This window comes from Lathamus discolor, chromosome 24 (assembly GCF_037157495.1).
Source record: "Lathamus discolor isolate bLatDis1 chromosome 24, bLatDis1.hap1, whole genome shotgun sequence".
NCBI classification, from domain to species: domain Eukaryota; kingdom Metazoa; phylum Chordata; class Aves; order Psittaciformes; family Psittacidae; genus Lathamus; species Lathamus discolor.
Window position 1 is genome coordinate 2,797,134 of NC_088907.1, and position 18,530 is coordinate 2,815,663.

Consider the following 18,530-nt stretch of genomic DNA (forward strand, 5'->3'; position numbering starts at 1 on the left):
CTCGTAGGGAGGCAGAACCGCCTGGATCAAGCTGGGAAGACTGGGAATCACCCCTGTGGGAACTGGAGATAGGGGGAGAATGGCTGAGGAATGGTGGGGGGGGGCTGGGAATGGTGGTGGGAGAATGGGAACTGGTGCTCAGAACTCGTGGGGGTGGGGAGTGGTTCCAAATGGAGCACATCTGGGATGGGGAATGGGAAGAAAGGGTTAAACTGGGCACAGGGACACTGGGAGCAATGGGGAGGGCACTGGTGCAGAGCGAACTGGGCTAAGCCAGCAATGGGGTGTCCTAGGGTGCCCCAGGGCTCTATGTGATGGTTTGGGGCTCAGGGGCACCCTGGGCAATGAGGGAGCTGGGATCCTGCCCTTGGATCCCCGCATCCTGGGATGCTCCATGCGCTTGGGGTACCCAGGACCCCCCTGGGGCCAGCTTGAGATGCCCCCTACCCCACTGTGTGGGGCAGCGATGTCCTGGGGGTGCCCGGCGCAGGTTCTCTGAGCCTTGGAGCACTTTGCCCTTTTCCAGAGCTGAAAGCTGGGAAAAGGGGGGGGGGGAAGGGGTTTTTCCCAATGGGCTCACCCCGAGGCCCCCCATTCCCAAGGATGCTTTTCCCAGCTTTCCCCCAGCAGCAGCCCTGCCTGATGCAAGAGCGTTGTCCGCAGCCGGGCCGCAGTAACTCCACCCTCCTCCTCCTCCTCCTCCTCCTCGCAGCTCCTCCTCCCTGCCGGGATATAAGCGGGGCACCCGGACAAGCCGGAGCCGCCGAGGCGCTCGCTTGGGGACCCCGTGCCGTGACCTGAGCCCGAGTCCTTTGGCCTCCGGACCCCGATGGCGACCCCTTCGCAGAAGCGGAGCACCCGCAGCGGGGCTGCGGGGACCCCCCTGTCCCCGACCCGCATCACCCGCCTGCAGGAGAAGGAGGACCTGCAAGAGCTCAATGACCGCTTGGCCGTCTACATCGACAAAGTGCGCTCCTTGGAGCTGGAGAACGCGGGGCTCAGGCTCCGCATCACCGAGTCCGAGGAGGTGGTGAGCCGGGAGGTCTCCGGCATCAAGGCTGCCTACGAGTCGGAGCTGGCGGATGCCCGCAAGACCTTGGATTCCGTGGCCAAGGAGAGAGCTCGGCTGCAGCTGGAGCTCAGCAAAGTCCGGGAGGAGCACAAGGAGCTCAAAGCGCGGTGAGTGCCATAGGGATGGATGGAGGGATGCGGTGGAGGCGGAGGGGGGGGGAAACGGGACCGGGACGGTGGCCGGACGATCGCTGTCGTCATGGCTGGCAAAGAGCCGGGAGTGAGGAAATAGAGACCTGGAGGAGGCCGGGAGAGGAGAAACCCGTGACCTGGCTGGAGCTGGAGTGTCCACGGCAGGGACCAAGGGGACAGGGAGCGTGTCCCGGTTTTCCTGCTCCCTCCCGGCACCAGGGATGCCCTCGGAGCGGGGTCTGTGCGATGCGGGGCCGCTGGCCCCTCCGCATTCGTCATCCCGGAGCTATTCCCGAGCAGGCTGGGGCGCAGGGCAGGAAGCGGTGCCAGGCAGCTGGCTCCGTCCTGCCCACTGAGCTCGCCCTGGTTTCCCCTCTGCTGCCTTGGGCACTTCAAGAACCTGCTCTGCTTTGGTTCGCCTTAACCCTGCCTGTGCCGCGGGGTCCCTTGGGGCGATGCCTGCATCCCCATCCCTCCGGGCGATGCATTCCTGCTCTGCTCTGAGGCTCCAATCCGCCCCCCCCCACAGCCCTTTCCTGACAGGTTTATGTCATTCCCTTCCTGCCATAGGGACCTCCCTGCTGCTGCCGGTGCCTCTGCCCTTCCCATGCTGGGAGCGTGTCCCCTGAGGACACTGGTCTTGGCACTGGGCTCCCTGGCCAGCGCTGGACCAGCCCTGGGCTTCCCTGTGGCTCCGATGGCCCCGGTGCCATTGGCTCTGCTCCCGAGCCCCGCTCCATGCTGGAGCGAGCGGGTTCCCCTCCGTCCGTGGGGCAGGGTTGGGACAACCCCTTTCTTCCTCCCTTTGCTCTTGCGCCTCTTGCTCTGGACACGTCGTTTGGAGCCGTCTCCGATGAGGCTAAAATTAACCTGCCCCCGAAGATGCCGTCAACGTTCTTCCGACAGGGAAAGGGTGAAGCGAAGCCTCTCCCAGCGCTCCCGGAACGCCGAGCGCTGGGTTATATATAGCTCCCTTCCCCATGCGCTGGGCTCGGATAAGGCAATGTCCCTGGGAGCAGGGAGCTGAGCTGAGCTCTCTAAAGGCTTTTTGCTGCCTGATGCAAACCCAGAACTATCTCGGCCGTGGTATTTGGAGGGCTGGAAAGCATTTGGAGCCTGGGAACGTGGTCTTTATGGATGATGGGCTTTATCCCTGCGATGGCAAACGCTCCCGGAGCTTCTCCATCACTACCAAACCCCCCTCGGAAAGCCGGGGGGGTTCCCAAAGAGCAGCTCTTGGGTTGGAGGCGGGTTTGGGTGCGGGCTCAGGGCTGGTTGCTGAGGGAGGGAGGTGTCTGTGACTCATGGCTGGGAGATGCGAGCGATATCCATCGCCGCCCTTTGCGTGCCACGGCGCTGGGCACCAGCATGGAGGCCTCTTTCCGCCCCCCCCCACGCACACGCAGTCGTTGCCAAGTCGTTGTCACATCCCCAGGGACCTTCTCGATGTGGTGCTGAGAGGGGGGGGTGGCACGAGCAGAGATGCTGGGTTTGGGTTTGGAAGCGATGCCCTCAACCTTTGGTTGGAGCCATTGGAAGGGTCAGGAAGGGCTCGTGTGGTGCTGCTCCATCCCAATGGGAAGGGAGGACTGGTCCTGCCCCCCCCCGGTCCTCACCTCACTGCCCCTTGCACTGGGGAGTCCCCAGCTCACCCCATCAGCCGAGGGGAAGCTCCGGGTATCTCCCATGGGGCAGGCAGCAATGGGGCTGCGTTATCAGCATCCCCCAGCATCGCTGCTGCCCGCGGCCGCGGTTGTCTCAGCAGCACAGAAGTGGGGCTGGGGCTGTCGTGGGGCGTTGTGTGGGGCACAGTTCCTGGGGCTGGGGCCGCCCCATAGCACCCGGCTCCTGTCCCTCCCATGCAGGGTGGAGGCTGTGCAGCAGGAGACCGGTCTCACCAGCTCCGGACGCACTGGTGCAAGGGCTGGGTGGGTGAAGGAGGGTCCAGCCAGCCCAGTATTCCCTAGCTCCCTGCCCTGTGCCTCCTCCATCCCGCTATTCCCAGCCGGCTGCTCTTCCCTTGGGCTGGAGCCTTCCCATTGTGTGTTCAGCTGCTCCCGATGCCCATCCAGGAAGGGTTTCCCAATGTCCCCAGCACCATGAGGAGATGCTGGAATGTCCCTGCCCTCCGGTCCCCAAGTACGGGCAGGAGGGTTTGAAGGGCACTGGGCTGCTGTGGGGAGATGCTCTGCATCCCGGTCCTGCCCATCCTGCCCTCTCCGTGAGCTGTAGGGACTTTGGACAAGGGATATAGGGATAGGACAAGGCCGGAGGGGAGATTGAGGCTGGATGGGGCTCGGAGCAGCCTGCTCTAGTGGAAGGTGCTTGGATCTGGATGAGCTTTAAGGTCCCTTCAACCCAGCCCTGTTGTGGCTCTATGGAAACCGGAGCCTTTGCCATGCTCCAACGAGGATCCCTCTCATCCCAGATCCCTGCAGCATCACTCGGGCAGAGGCAGCTCCCTCCTCCGGAACCAGATCCTTGTTGGAGCGCGACTGCTGAGCGATGACTTCCTCAATTACAGCCCTTAATGCGATTAAACTGGTGCTGGAAGAGCCTCTTCCTGCGCTCCCGGACCTCCGAAGGAGGAAAGCTGCGTTTTCCATAGTGGTTGTTGAGGGGGGAGAAGCTCCTCAAGGGCAGACCCAACCGGCCCTCATCCCGCATGGATTTTACCCCATGTCCAGCAGTGACCACCCAAGCAGGAGCAGGAAAAGGGAGCTGGAGGAGTGGAGAAGGGATAAAGAACCCCAATCCCACGCCCGGAGCCTCCCGCTGCAGGGCCGGGCGCTGCCTGCAGCAGTGACGTGCTTGTGCTGGAACATTTTGCGTGGTGGTGGTGGGGGGGAAACCTCAGGCTCTTGGCCTGTTTCCCCCTCTGTGTCTTGGAAAACCTTTGCCAGGGAAGGAGCAGTTGGGATCTGAGGAGGCTTTGCCCTTTCGGAGCACACAAAGAGCAGTTTGTGCTGCTGGGGGATGCTCTGGGGGAGCAGGAGATGCGGAGCCAGGGGCTGGGCCAGGCCCCCTCCATCCCTCATGGACCCCTTTACACCCGCGGCTGTTTCTCCGTAGGGATATTTCTTGTCCAGCCCCACTTGATCCCAGTAGGAATATTTCAGGCAGAGGAAGCTGCTCCAACGCTTTCGTTTCGGTGGCTCCGCTCCCATTGCTGGCTTCTTCCCTGCTCCTGTTGCAAGGGCTGGGCCGCCCGGGGAATGTAGGGAATGAGAGGAAATCCTATTGCCTTCACCACTTATATTGTGATGGGATCCACCCTGGCAAATTAAGGGCTTTCTCCCCGAGATAGGGGATTAAAGAGAAGCAATTCCAAAGGGAATTGTGGCTGCTTTTGGGGCAGGGCTGCATCCCCCCCCCCCTTCCCTACAGCGCCAAGCACGGCTTGTCCCAGCCTGCCCTGGCTGCACTCGCTGCCACAAGTGTTTTCCTGCCTCTTGCCCGTCACTTGATTCCCAGTTAACGCTTCAGCTCCGGAGCCATTCCCAGCGTGTGGAGAGGCTGCTCCCGGCTCCTTGCTGCGCTGAATTGATGCCCTTTGGGAATTGATTCCTGGCATCAGGACAGGAGGAAACCACCGGAGCTTTCCCTCCTGGTCATGGCCAAAGCGAAGGTTGGCACGGATGAGTTCCAACCCAAACCACTCTGTGGTTCCATGTATAGAGTCCTTAGGAAGCATTGGCCTGGTGGGTTTGGGATGGGAAAGCCGGGAATCCCTTCCTGCTTTTTTGCTGCCAGCTCCGCTCCCTAATTCCCGGTCTCTTTCCAATGCCATTTGCTGCACCAGCCCCTTGGTGCCTGGCTCAGCACATTCCTGGCAGCCGGTGCCACGTGCGCGCCCGCAGCCCCTCACCGTGGTGCCAGGCCCTCAGCCCTGGGATGAGGGATGAATGGTCCCAGTGTGGAGGGAGCAACTGGAGCAGCACCGGTGCTACGGCAGCTGCATCCGCGCCTGTGCTGGGTCGCATCCAGCGCGTGTCTGAGCCCCGCGGTGCCGGTGGGGATTAAGGGGAGTCCAAGGGGGTGGAAGTCGGATGCTGGAGAGGGATCTCCATGGGACGAGGGGTGATGGGTTTGAGCTGAAACGGGAAGTTCAGGCTGGAGATAAGGAAGTTCTTCCCTGGGAGGGTGCTGGGGAACTGGAATGGGTTGAATGGAGAAGCTGTGGCTGCCCCATCACTGGCAGTGTCCAAGGCCAGGCTGGATGGGGCTTGGAGCATCCTGCTCTAGTGGAAGGGGTCCCTGCCTATGGCAGGGGTTGGAGCTGGGTGAGCTTCAAGGTCCCTTTAACCCAACTCAGCCTGACCCTATGACGAGTTGGTTGATGAAGTGCATTGAGCCGAGCCCATGGGAATGCCAGGAAACCAAACTGGGGTCGGGCCATCCCTGTTCTGAGCGGTGCTGAGCCAGCATCACCGCCCATTGCCCACCATAAACCAGCAAGGAAGGTGAAGGCGCCGGTGTTACCCTCCCAGCCATGGAGCTCTATCGCTGCCATCCCATGTTCAGAGCCAGGAGATGCTGCAGGAAGAGGGCCAAAGTCCCCTGCCAGCCCAAGGAGTGGGCACAGTGACTGCATCCTGCCTGGACTTTGCCCTGCTCCGTTATGGGGCTGCACCTCCGCAGGCGCTGGCACCGTATCCCTACAACATGGGGATGGAGCCAGGACTGGGAGCCAAGAGCTCTTATGGATCCCTTGGATTCCTGCGCTGGGGCTGCGAGTGGCTCTGTAGGAGGTGGTTTCTGATAGCCTTGGTCCTCTTGGACAAAGGGCCGGGTTGGAGCGAGCTGCTCCAGTGGTAGGGGTCCATGGCAGGGATTGGAGCTGGATGCGGTCCCTTCATCCCAAGGCAGGCTGTGGTTGTGTGATGGATGAGTCAGGCTCAGCCCCGGCGCTGGGTGCGGTTGCTGGCGCTCTCTCCTGCCCCTTCCTTCCTGATGTGACGGGTGCTGGTGGCAAACCCGCTCCCGGCAGCGCCCATGGGGTGCAGGGATCCATCGTGCTCCTCTCCCCGCATCCCTACGGAGGAGAGGAGCGAGGGTTTGGCAAAGCCGAGCCTTCATCCCATGGGTTTAAACCTGCACCTCCCAGGGATGCTGCCCCGTGGCCAGGGGGAAGCAGGGATGCTACAGCAGGGAGAGGGGAGCTGGGAGCATCTGCTGACGCAGCACAGCGCCGGCCTCCTCATCCCTGCGCCCCGGCTGCCTTTTCCCAATGGAATCGCATCCAGACCCGCCCCGGCTGCAGACGGCAAACAAGGCAGCAGCAGGCAAACAGACCTTGTGCAGGGTAAACACCTCCCTGCCCCTTATCTGCCTGTGCTCCAGAGCTGGGAGCAAACCCTTATGCTCCCTGCAAGACCGGATCCCACAATTCCTGCTTTGTTCCCTGGCTGGAAGCTTTGTGGACCTGGATTGATGGCAAAGGGGGTGAGGCGCCGGGCAGGATGGAACCCTCGGGCTTGCTCCTTGGGTTGCCCCTCCTGGGTCCTCTCTGCCTTGTCCCATTTGGGACCCCATTGCCAGCCATGGATCCGTATAAGTAGAGCGGCCTCGCCACTGCTTTGCATGCAGAGATGCCGCTGGGAAGGGGACCACAGCCACATTTCCATGGTGGCAACCCATTTCCTTGCTCCTGGAGCTGGAATTTGCATCCCTGCTCCTTTTCTGCTGCCCTAAGCCCTGGCTGCATCTAAGCACAGGTTTAGGGCTGTTTTCCCTGCCTGCTCCAAGGAAGACGCAGCTTCATGCCTGAGGGATGCACAGTGTGGGCAGTGGAAAGCCCATTCCCATCCCTTTCCCCATCGACTCCCACTTTGGAGCCGGCCAAACCCCTTTTTCCAGCTATAAAACCCTTCTGGGAATAGCATCCGCCCTTGCAAACCACGGAGCCCTCCCGTTTCCAGGGGGAACTCAGCCCAAACAGCCACGTCGCTCCGTGATTTGGGATTTCCATTGGAGCTGGGATGAGTCACCAGCCTGGGATAAGGAGCGAGTGGCACTGGGGCTCCCCACGGCTCTGTGGCTTTTGAATGTGTTATTTATCCTCCAGAATCCCGTTTCCAGCTTCTAAGCCGTGCGGGAAGGGGCATCATTCCATGCCGTGGTCCAGCGGGTCCATGCATCCCGGTGCTGATGAAGCCAGGTTGCTTTTCCCTGTCATGAGAGGCGAGGATGTAGGGAGACGGCACAGGGTGGATCCATGGAAAGGAGGAAAACTCCTTCCGAGGCTTCATGGGGAATGTTTGTAGCCGATTCCTGCAGGAATCAAGCTGGGAGCAGCTCCTGGTGATGGGATTTGTGGAGCGAGCGGGCTTCTGGGTCCATTTAGATCCCTAGGAAATGCCCTTTCCTGGTTCCAGCGGGTTTGCTTCCCCCTTAGGATGCATGGAAAAGCCAGCTCCCCATTCCAGGCAGGGGAAGCTGAGCTCTTCGGAGATGCCAACAAGCTACGTGGAGCTGAGCAAACCCCTCATCCCTAGGGATGAGCACCGGGAATGAGCTTTGGCCTAGCGGATGCTGGAGGGTGGGAGCCATTTCCATGCATCCGTGAGCACTGGCATTCCCTGGCTGTGGACCCAGCAGGATGCTGGCTGCGTGTGGATCCTGTTGTCCCTATACGTTGTGCCGGCTCTTTGGGATCCGTGCTTGGAGACGGGCTCTGTTTATCCTGGTGACCTGGCGGAGGCATGGATGAGTCAGGAGCCGGGAGAAGCTGCTTTGCCACATTCCCTGTGCCCCGCCATAGAGGCTTTCCTCACCCTGGCCCTGCTGCTTGGCACTGGGTGATGATCCCTGGGAGAGGAGGAGTGATCCCTGGGATGGGGGTAATGATCTTTGGGATGGGGGAAGTGATCCCTGGGATGGGGGTAATGATCTTTGGGATGGGATAAGTGATCCCTGGGATGGGGGTAATGATCCTTGGGATGGGGGAAGTGATACCTAGGATAGGGGTAATGATCTTTGGGATGGGGGAAATGATCCCTGGGATGGGGGTAATGATCTTTGGGATGGGATAAGTGATCCCTGGGATGGGGGTAATGATCCTTGGGGTGGGGGAAGTGATCCCTGGGATAAAGGGAAAAGATTTATCCATGAGGAAGAAGCTCCTGACTTGGTACCTTGTCTGGGTCGGGATGCAGGGCAGGAGGGAAGCACCTGGTTCTCCAATACCGGCTCCATCCCATTCCATGGTCCCTTCCCAGCAGCCTGAAGCCTCAGCCAGGGCTCGGGAAGGGATGAGGAGTGGGGTTTGAGCATGCCCAGAGCATCCCTCCCTGGTGAGCCGTGTCCTGCCTCGGCATTCCCAGAGGGAGAGCCCAGATCCGGGCTCCTTCTGGGATTCTGGGCCAGAGGGAAGGGCAGGAATAGAGCCAGGGCCAAGGATGCCAAGGTCTCCAGAGCCTTTCTGCAGCCACCCCATGCGCTCTGCAGGCTCGTGCCTGTGCCCGTGCCGAGCCCGCTCCGAGCAGATCCAATTTTCCATGAACGTTGGGATTTTCTGGCAGCGGCAATGGGGATTTTTTTTTCCCCTCCTTCCTGCTTTTAAAAGCTATAAATAGTTCGGAGGCCCCTTTTCCCTCTCGAGACGTTTGTTCCTGAAGGATTTGATTCCCTCCTTGTGTTTTCTCCTCTTGGCTTCAATGGACGCTCGGGTTTACGCTCGCCTCTCCCAGCGTAGGGAAGCAAATCCCATGGGAGCTGCTCCACAAGTGGGGCCGCGCTTCCCTTTGGGATCCGCTCTCGCAGGTGGGATGGGGAGAGCAGTGGAACAGGCGGAGGAGGAGGAGGAGGATCCCTGTTCATCCCATTCCCAAGGGACGTGGGAGCAACGCAGCTGCCATGGAAGTGATGTATTTTTAGCCCAGCGCCAGTTGGAGCCTGGGAGGCTGCAGGGAAAAACGAGCAGGATCCGATGGGAAGCGAGCAGGGAAAAGGGGATTTTTCCTCGAGTCTCCCGGGATTTACCATGGAGCTTCCCGAGCATCAGCGGATCCAATCTCAGCCTTTTCACTTCTAAACGGTGCCGGTGCCCCCTAAAGCATCAGAGGTCCAAACCCCATCCCAAAGAGCCACTGACCCCCCCCCCCCCCAGTATACCCAGGTCCCAGCGTTAGGAGGTGGATAAATCCATCGGGAACAGCAGGATCGATCCCTGCCGGCAGCGAGGAGCTGCTGCCAGATGGGACAACTCAGGCTCTGGATCCGCTCCCAGATGGCATTTTTGTCCCATGAGTCAGTGGCATGAAAGGAGTGGGATGCACTGGAAGGCCCGCGGTGCCCCAGGAAGGGGGTTAATGGAGTACGGCACCGGGTGGATATCTTGGAATGACTTTTCCATGCCGGCTCAGGTCAGGAAGCAGAAGGAGAAGCAGGAAAAGCTGCTGCTGGCCAAGCAAGGAGCTTCCCACACACAAATCTGGGAATGCCGGTGCTTGCCAGTGGTGGGCAGGAGGAGTGGAGGCAGCTCCTCCATGTGTTCCCTATGGGAAGCGGGGCTGATCCTACTGTGGGGCCGCCAGCTCCCCCATGCTGTTCCTGAGCCATGGGGCAGGAATTCTGCCTCAGGAACGTGCCCATCCTGCCCCATTGTGAATGGGGGGGGGTGTGTGTGTGTGATGCTCCCTATCCTGGTGCTGACGGGCACCCGCAGGGCTGTGCTTTTTATAGGACCTACCAAAATAGCGTCAGGTTGTGTCTGGGGGGGGGCTCGGGTCGGGTTCCCCAGGCACAGAGCGATGGGTCCATAAGGAACAGCCTGGACCTGCTCTTGGAGGGCTGGAAGAGCGAGGGGAGGAGCGAGGGATGGGATGGGGCGATGCTGGAGGGCAGGAGAGGCACCGGCAGTGCGGCGTGGGGCTGTGCCTGCCACATGCACTGTGCTGTATACACTGCTGCGTACACTGTGCTGTACCATATACACTGTGCTATACCTTATACACTGTGCTGTATACACTATGCTGTATACACTGTGCCGTATACACTGTGCTGTATACATTGTGCTATACCATATACACTCTGCTGTATGCACTGCGCTGTATACACTATGCTGTATACACTGTGCCGTATACACTGTGCTGTATACATCGTGCTATACCATACAGTGTGCTGTATACACTATGCTGTATACACTGTGCCGTATACACTGTGCTGTATACATTGTACTATACCATATACAGTGTGCCGTATACACTGTACTATACCATAGACAGTGTGCTGTATACACTGTTCCATATACACTGTGCTATACCATATACACTGTGCTATGCTGCACTGTGCCATATACACTGTGCCATGCCATATACACAGTGCTATATACACTGCACTACACTGTGCCATATACACTCTGCCATATGCACTGTGCTATATACACTGTGCTGTATACACTGTGCTATGCAGCACTGTGCCATATACGCAGTGCTATATACACTGTGCTACACTGTGCTATATACACTGTGCTATATACACTGTGCTGTATATACTGTGCTATGCAGCACTGTGCCATGCAGCACTGTGCCATATACACTGTGCCACACACACCGTGCTATATACTGTGCCATATACACTGTGCTATGCAGCACTGTGCCATGCAGCACTGTGCTATATACACTCTGCCATGCTGCACTGTGCTGTATACATTGTGCCATATACACTGTGCCACACACACTGTGCTGTACCATATCTGCTGTGCCATATACACTGTGCTATATACACTGTGCCGTATACACAGTGCTATATACACTGTGCTATGCAGCGCTGTGCCATATACACTGTGCCATATACACCGTGCTATGCAGCACTGTGCCATATACACTGTGCCATATACATTGCGCGATATACATTGTGCCATGTACACTGCGCCATTTACACTGCCATCCACACTGTGCCACGCAGCCCCGCGCCGTAGCCCTTCACCCATCCCATGTGGTCCCTGCAGGAACGCCAAGAAGGAAGGGGACCTGCTGACGGCGCAGGCGCGGCTCAAGGACGTGGAGGCTCTGCTCAACTCCAAGGAGGCCGCGCTCTCCACGGCGCTGGGCGAGAAGAGGAACCTGGAGAACGAAGTGAGGGACCTGAGGGCGCAGGTGGCCAAGGTGAGCACGGGCATCCCCTGTCATCCCCATGGATCCCCATGGCCGTGGGGCAGAGCTGGGGCTGGGTACCAGGGAGCCCGCTGTGAGCATCCTCACTGCCCTGCAGCTGGAGAGCGCCCTGGGTGAAGCCAAGAAGCAGCTGCAGGATGAGATGCTGCGGCGCGTGGATGCCGAGAACCGGCTCCAGACGCTGAAGGAGGAGCTGGAATTCCAGAAGAACATTTACAGCGAGGTGAGTGTCCGTGTGCGGGATAACCCCGCTCCGACCGTGTCGCGTCCCCGTTCCCAAAGCTCATCCCCCCCGTGTCCCGTCCCCCAGGAGCTGAGGGAGACCAAGCGCCGGCACGAGACGCGGCTGGTGGAGATCGACAACGGGCGGCAGCGGGAGTTCGAGAGCAAGCTCTCGGAAGCCCTGCAGGAGCTGCGGAGCCAGCACGAAGCCCAGATCAGGCTCTACAAGGAGGAACTGGAAAAGACCTATGGGGCGAAGGTGAGCAGCGCCCCACGGGCCTTGTCCCCTCCTCACCCTGCCCCATAGGGCTGATGGGCATGGTGACCCCTCCATCCATCCATCCCTCCATCCTTCCTTCCATCCCTCCATCCATCCCTCCATCCATCCATCCGTCCCTCCATCCATCCATCTATCCCTCCCTCCCTCCATCTATCCATCCCTCCATCCTTCCTTCCATCCATCCCTCCATCCTTCCATCCATCCATCTATCTCTCCATCCATCCATCCCTCCATCCTTCCACCCATCTATCCATCCATCCATGAATCCATCTACCCCTCCCTCCATCCATCCACCCATCCATCCATCCTTTCCTTCCTCCATCCACCCATCCATCCCTCCCTCCTTCCATCCATCCATCCCTCCATCCATCCATCCTTCCATCCATCCCTCCCTCCATCCATCCCTCCATCCATCTGTCCATCCATCCATCCATCCCTCCATCCATCCCTCCATCCTTCCATCCATCCATCTATCCATTCATCCATCCATCCATCCATCCATCTATCCCTCCCTCCGTCCATCCACCCTTCCCTCCCTCCATCCACCCATCCATCCCTCCCTCCTTCCATCCATCCAAACCTCCATCCATCTATCCTTCCATCCATCCCTCCCTCCCTCCCTCCATCCCTCCATCCATCCACCCACCCATCCATCATCCATCCCTCCATCTGCCCATCCATCCATCCATCCATCTCTCCATCTATCCCCCTCTCCCTCCATCCATCCCTCCATTTGTGTCCTCCAGCTGGAGAACGCCAAGCAGTCGGCTGAGAGGAACAGCAACATGGTGGGTGCTGCCCACGAGGAGCTGCAGCAAACCCGGATCCGCATCGACAACCTCTCCTCGGAAGTCAGCCAGCTCCAGAAGCAGGTGAGTGAGGACCGGGGATGGGGGGGGTCCCTCTGGATGCTTCACCTCCAAGGGTGGCTTTAGATGGAGCGGCCCCCCCTCACCTTCCCTTCCCAATGCAGTTGGCTGCTAAGGAAGCGAAGCTGCACGACTTGGAGGATATCCTGGCCAGGGAACGCGAGACCAACCGGCGCCTGCTGTCCGACAAGGAGCGGGACATGGCCGAGATGAGGGCACGCATGCAACAGCAGCTCGATGAGTACCAGGAGCTGCTGGACATCAAACTGGCTCTGGACATGGAGATCAACGCCTACCGCAAGCTGCTGGAGGGCGAGGAGGAGCGGTGAGCGTCCAACCCAATGGGCTCGGTGGCTCCCGGTCCTCGTGTCCTCACTGATTCCATCTCCCCTTCTCCTCCTGGCCAGGCTGAGGTTGTCGCCCAGCCCTTCCTCCCACAAAGGGACATCCCGGAGCCATTTGTCCACCCCGGGTTCCTCCAAGAAGAGGAAGCTGGAGGACAGCGAGAGCCGGACCAGCTTCTCCCACCATGCCCGGACAAGTGGCCGCGTTGGTGTAGAGGAGGTTGACTTGGAGGGGAGATTCGTGAGGCTCAGGAACAAGTCCAATGAGGTGTGTTTGCCTTTGGGGAGGAGCCAAGGTGGGGGGGGGTTGGTTCAGCCCTATTTCACCCCATGGGTGGGATGGAGCCGGGACAAGCCGGGGTGGAAGGGAGGGATCTAAGCATGGGTCTCTTGCAGGACCAGGCGATGGGGAACTGGCAGATCAAGAGGCAGAATGGAGACGATCCCCCCATCACCTACCGCTTCCCCCCCAAGTTCACCCTGAAAGCTGGCCAAGTGGTCACGGTGAGTCGCTGCCCAGTGACGGATCCGGCCCGGATCCCAGACCCACTCATGGAATCAGAGAACCCCCTGATGGGTTGGGTTGGGTTGGAAGGACCTTAAAGCTCATTGAATTCCATGGGCAGGGACCCCTTCCACTAGAGCAGGATGCTCCAAGCCCCTGTATCCAACCTGGCCTTGAGCACTGCCAGGGATGGGGCAGCCACAGCTTCTCCATTCAACCCCCAGTTGAATGCTCTGTGCTCTCCCCCCTAGATCTGGGCCTCAGGGGCTGGCGCGACCCATAGCCCCCCCAGCAACGTGGTGTGGAAAGCCCAGAGCAGCTGGGGCTCCGGGGACAGCCTGCGCACTGCCCTCATCAACTCCAATGGGGAGGTAAGAGCCCAAGGGCAGCTCCAGGGCACGGGGTGGGGGTCAGCAGCCCCCAAACCCCCCCAACTCCTTTGGTGTCGCCTGCAGGAGGTGGCCATGCGGAAGCTGGTCCGCACTGTGATCATCAACGATGACGATGAGGATGAGGATGATGATGAAGTTAACATCCACCACCGCCATCACCACGTGAGTGATGCAGGGGGCTGTTGGGGGGGGGGTGATGGTAGTAATAGGGTCATGGAATGTAATAGTAACAGGCTCTATGGAATTAGAGTAATAGTAATAGGGTGATGGAATGGGTTGGGTTGGGAGGGACCTGAAAGCTCATCCAGTTCCAAGCCCTGCCACGGGCAGGGACCCCTTCCACTAGAGCAGGTTGCTCCCAGCCCTGTCCAACCTGGCCTTGGACACTGCCAGGGATCATCACCATCATCATCATCATCATCATCATCGTCATCAGCTAATAGTATTAATAATAATTAGAAGAGAAGAAGAAAAACAAGAAGGAAAAGAAAAAGAAGAAGAAAAGAAGGAGGAGGAGGAGAAGAAAGAGAAGAATGAGAAGAAGGGGAGAAAGAAGACAAAGAAGGAGAAGAAGAAGAAAATGAAGAAGAAGGGGAAGAAGAAGGAGAAGAAAATGAAGAAGAAGGAGAAGAAGGGGGAAAAGAAGAAAATGAAGAAGAAGAAGAAGGAGAAGAAAATGAAGAAGAAGAAAGAGAAGAAGGGGAAGAAGAAGAAGAAGAAGGAGAAGCAGAAGAAAATGAAGAAGAAGGGGAAGAAGAAGGAGAAGAAAGGGAAGAAGAAGGAGAAGAAAGGGAAGAAGAAGGAGAAGAAGAAAATGAAGAAGAAGGAGAAGGGGGAAAAGAAGAAAATTAAGAAGAAGGAGAAGAAAATGAAGAAGAAGAAGGAGAAGAAGGGGAAGTGGAAGAAGAAGGAGAAGGAGAAGAAGAAGAAAATGAAGGAGGAGAAGAAGAAGAAGGCGAAGAAGAAGAAGGGGAATAAGAAGAAGAAGAAGGAGAAGAAGAAGAAAATGAAGAAGAAGGAGAAGAAAATGAAGAAGAACAAGAAAAATAACAATAAGAAGAAGGAGAAAATGAATAAGAAGAAGAAGAAAGAAAAGAAGAAGGAGAAAATGAAGAAGAAGGAGGAGGAGGAGGCTGCAGAGTCATAATTAATGATAGCACAATTATTATTGCTATTAGCACTGTTCGCTCCAACGCAGGGCACGGGTGGGATGGGCGGCTCACGGACCCTCTTTGCAGAGCCCTCCTGGCCCCCACCGCGCTCCTCAGGGCAGGGTGCTTGATGCCGAAGCTGCTCTGGCCGATGCTTGAGGTCCTTTTGTGTGTCCCGTCCGTCCCCCCCTCCCTCCCCTTCCGTCCGGTGCAGGGCAGCTGCGGTGGCCCCGGCGACCCCGGCGAATACAACCTGCGCTCGCGCACCGTGGTCTGCGGCACGTGCGGGCAACCGGCCGACAAGGGGGGCAACCAGAACATGGCCACCATGTCCTCGGGCTCGTCCACCTCCAGCGTGACCGTCACCCGCAGCTACCGTAGCATGGGCGACACCGGCGGCATCGGCCTCGGCGAGACGCTGGTGACCAGGAACTACCTCCTGGGCGACTCCGGCCCTCGCCGGCAGGTTGGTGCCCACCAGCAGCCTCGTGTGCCACCAAGGCAGCGCCTTCCTCTTCCTCCTCTCTGCTCTTCCTCTTGCTCCGGGCCCCTTTGGAAAGGGAGGGATCGGGAGGGGTTGTCCGCAGCATCCCCGCATCCCGTGCTTGGTCCCCCGGGAGCATCCCTCATCCCCGTGGCTCTCATTCCGCCCATCACTCATCCTCAAGAGCAATCCGTACCCTCCTCTAATCCCCAAATTCAGGGCTTGGGTGGGGTTGGGATCGCATCCCAAGGATCCCACTTGGAATTTGCCATCTCCATGGCACTGGTTTGGGGCTCAGGCGCTGCTTTCCCTCTCTTCCTCGCAGGCGCAGGCTGTGCAGAGCTGCAGCATCATGTAACTCCGCGGCACCATTCCTGGGATCCCTGGGCAGGATTTGCTTTCCCAAAGGCGGAGAATTCCGGTGTTTTCTTTTCGACCCACCGGGATCCAGCGCCGACGTCGGGATTTTTTTTTTTTTTTTCTCCTTTTCTAGGGCAGGAATTTTATATATAAACCTATTGGAAATGCTTCCGGATGCTTCGATTTTTTTGGGTTTTTTTTTTTTTGTAGAGAAAAAAAAAAATATAATCTATTTCTATAAAAACCAAAAAGCAAACCAAAAAAAAAAAAAAAAACCTCACAAAAAAAAAAAAAGAAAAAGAAAAAAAAAGAGCTTTTTCAGCTTCCAAATCCTTTTCAAAGCGCAGCCAAAGACAAGCGGGAATCGCGTTTACGGAGCGGGAGGTTGGGAATCGACTGCTCCGTCGATGCGATCCCAGTGTTTGCCAAAGCTTTTTCTCCAGGGCTGGGAGAAGCGAAGCCATTTCCATGGGGCTGATGCTGGTGCCTGACGTGGAGCGTTGCAACTCTTTTTTTGGGATTTGCCCCGCAAATCCCTGTTTTTTTTCCCCCTTTTTGCCCCCTCCCCCCCATTTTCAGGGCGTCCGGCAGCATTCCCGTCGCTCCATGTACTGTATTCCCCATCCCAAGCGCCTCTTTGCCCCTTGGGGTCTCTCTTTTATAAGCAGTCAAGTTGTGCCTTAGCCAAAGGTGGGAGCCGCTCCGGAGCAGGGATCCCACCCGGCATCGAGGGGTGGATGGAACATGGGAAGCGAAAGGCCCCGGAGCTGTATCCTGGGACCAGATGGATTTGGTGGATGGGGAGATGGACCCCGCTCCTTGAACCTCCTCTTCGGGGGATGCTGCATCCAGTGGGGTTCGAACCCTTCTTTGTTCTCCAATGGCAGGAGCTCAGGAGCCCTTTTCCAGGCAGGATGAGGCCAAGGATGCTTTAGGAAGCATTGAGGAAGGTTTTGCCATTGAGCGAGGGGGGAGCTGGGGGGCAGCTCCCCTCACTGCCAGGCTCCATCCAGCTCTGGGGCAGGATCAGGCCCCCTGCTCCGGTGGGATGTGGTGACACCGCGTTATGTATCTGTGCTTGCCAAGCTTCTGTATTCCTGCCTCTGTTTCCTTCTGGAATCAATAGAGCTGATCCCTTCCCATCCTGTGTGCTGTTGTCATTGATGGCCTGGGATTTGGGGATTGGGGGGGGGGAATTGTGGGGTCCCCCATCTCCAACACTAATGAAGAGGGGATGGAACGTGGGGAGGAGGCTCAGCGATTCCCTGCCTCTATGGTGTTGGGAAGCAGAAATCCCCTTGGATGGGATTGATGGGGAATGGGGCAGGGGGGGGGATGCAGAACCTGAATGAGCCCCAGGATGCAGCTTTGCCCATCCCATGGGATGACCCCAGCACCGCACCGAGGGGCCCCCTTTTCCCTGTGTATTCCCACCCTGCCCAGGCTGTGCCAGGCACTGGAATGGGGTGGGAGGAGAAGTGGGAATAGGGAGGGAGCCGTAAAGCCGGTCCTTAATCGGCTTTACCGGGCCCGGCGCCGGGAGCCGCGATGTGAGCAGCACGCACGGGTGGGCGCAGGCACAGGTAGGTGCCCACCCAATGGGTCCCCCCCATTGGGTGCAAGCAGGGTTGAGGGCAATGGGTGCCAAGGGGAGGCGTTGGGGGGGGGGGGGGGGGGATGAATGGGGCTGGTGACATTGGGGACCGGGGCTGGTGGCACTGGGGAAGTCAATGCCCCTTTGCCAGCCTCGGTGCGCTCCTTGCATGGCCCCATAGGGGCCTTGTACAGCCCATGGGGACACCACGCATCCCATATAGACCTTGCACAGCCTCATGGGGACCTTGTACCCATAGGGACCCCACACATCCCATATAGACCTTGCACAGCCCCATTGGCACCTTGCACAGCCCCATTGGCACCTTGCACAGCCCCATTGGCACCTTGCACAGCCCATGTACAGCCCACGTAGGGCCCATGGGGACCCCACACATCCCACATAGACCTTGCACATCCCATATAGACCTTGCACAGCCCCATTGGCACCTTGCACAGCCCATGTACAGCCCATGTAGGGCCCATGGGGACCCCACACATCCCATATAGACCTTGCACATCCCATATAGACCTTGCGCAGCCCATGTACAGCCCATGTAGGGCTCATGGGGACCCCACACATCCCATATAGACCTTGCACAGCTCCATTGGCACCTTGCACAGCCCATGGGGACCCCACACATCCCTTATAGACCTTGCACAGCCCCATTGGCACCTTGCACAGCCCCATTGGCACCTTACATAGGCCATGTACAGCCCATGTAGGGCCCATGGGGACCCCACACATCCCATATAGACCTTGCACATCCCATATAGACCTTGCCCAGCCCATGTACAGCCCATGTAGGGCCCATGGCACCTCACCCAGCCCACGAGGACCACGCACAGGGCTTGGGGGTCCTCCAGCTCCCTGCGCCCAGCCCCTGGCTCCCCCCATGGTGGGTGCCAGGATGGAAACGGGGCCCCCGTGCACCAAGCGCCTGGGTCTCTGCACCGAGAGCCTCGGAGCAGCCGTGGGGCTGGGATGGAGCCAGGGATGCTCGGCACA

The 18,530-nt window shown here is 58.6% G+C and overlaps 1 protein-coding gene across 1 annotated transcript; it reads left to right on the forward strand.

The window, feature by feature from the left end:
* Nucleotides 1-710: 710 nt before the first annotated feature.
* Nucleotides 711-17,070, forward strand: LMNA (lamin A/C). Its single transcript, XM_065660042.1, has 12 exons — nt 711-1,179; nt 11,156-11,312; nt 11,419-11,544; nt 11,632-11,802; nt 12,570-12,695; nt 12,797-13,017; nt 13,100-13,304; nt 13,433-13,540; nt 13,793-13,912; nt 13,997-14,095; nt 15,299-15,550; nt 15,894-17,070. The coding sequence occupies exons 1-12, from the start codon at nt 830-832 to the stop codon at nt 15,924-15,926; spliced, it is 1,968 nt and encodes a 655-aa protein (XP_065516114.1). The 5' UTR covers nt 711-829; the 3' UTR covers nt 15,927-17,070.
* Nucleotides 17,071-18,530: the final 1,460 nt, after the last annotated feature.

What these genes read in the sequence shown, in the direction of transcription:
- LMNA (XM_065660042.1), top strand. Translation starts at nt 830, where the DNA reads ATGGCGACCCCTTCGCAGAAGCGGAGCACCCGCAGCGGGGCTGCGGGG. An exon ending in TGAGGGCGCAGGTGGCCAAG is followed by an intron (nt 11,313 to 11,418) that starts GTGAGCACGGGC and finishes ACTGCCCTGCAG; the next exon opens with CTGGAGAGCGCCCTGGGTGA. An exon ending in ACTCCGGCCCTCGCCGGCAG is followed by an intron (nt 15,551 to 15,893) that starts GTTGGTGCCCAC and finishes TCTTCCTCGCAG; the next exon opens with GCGCAGGCTGTGCAGAGCTG.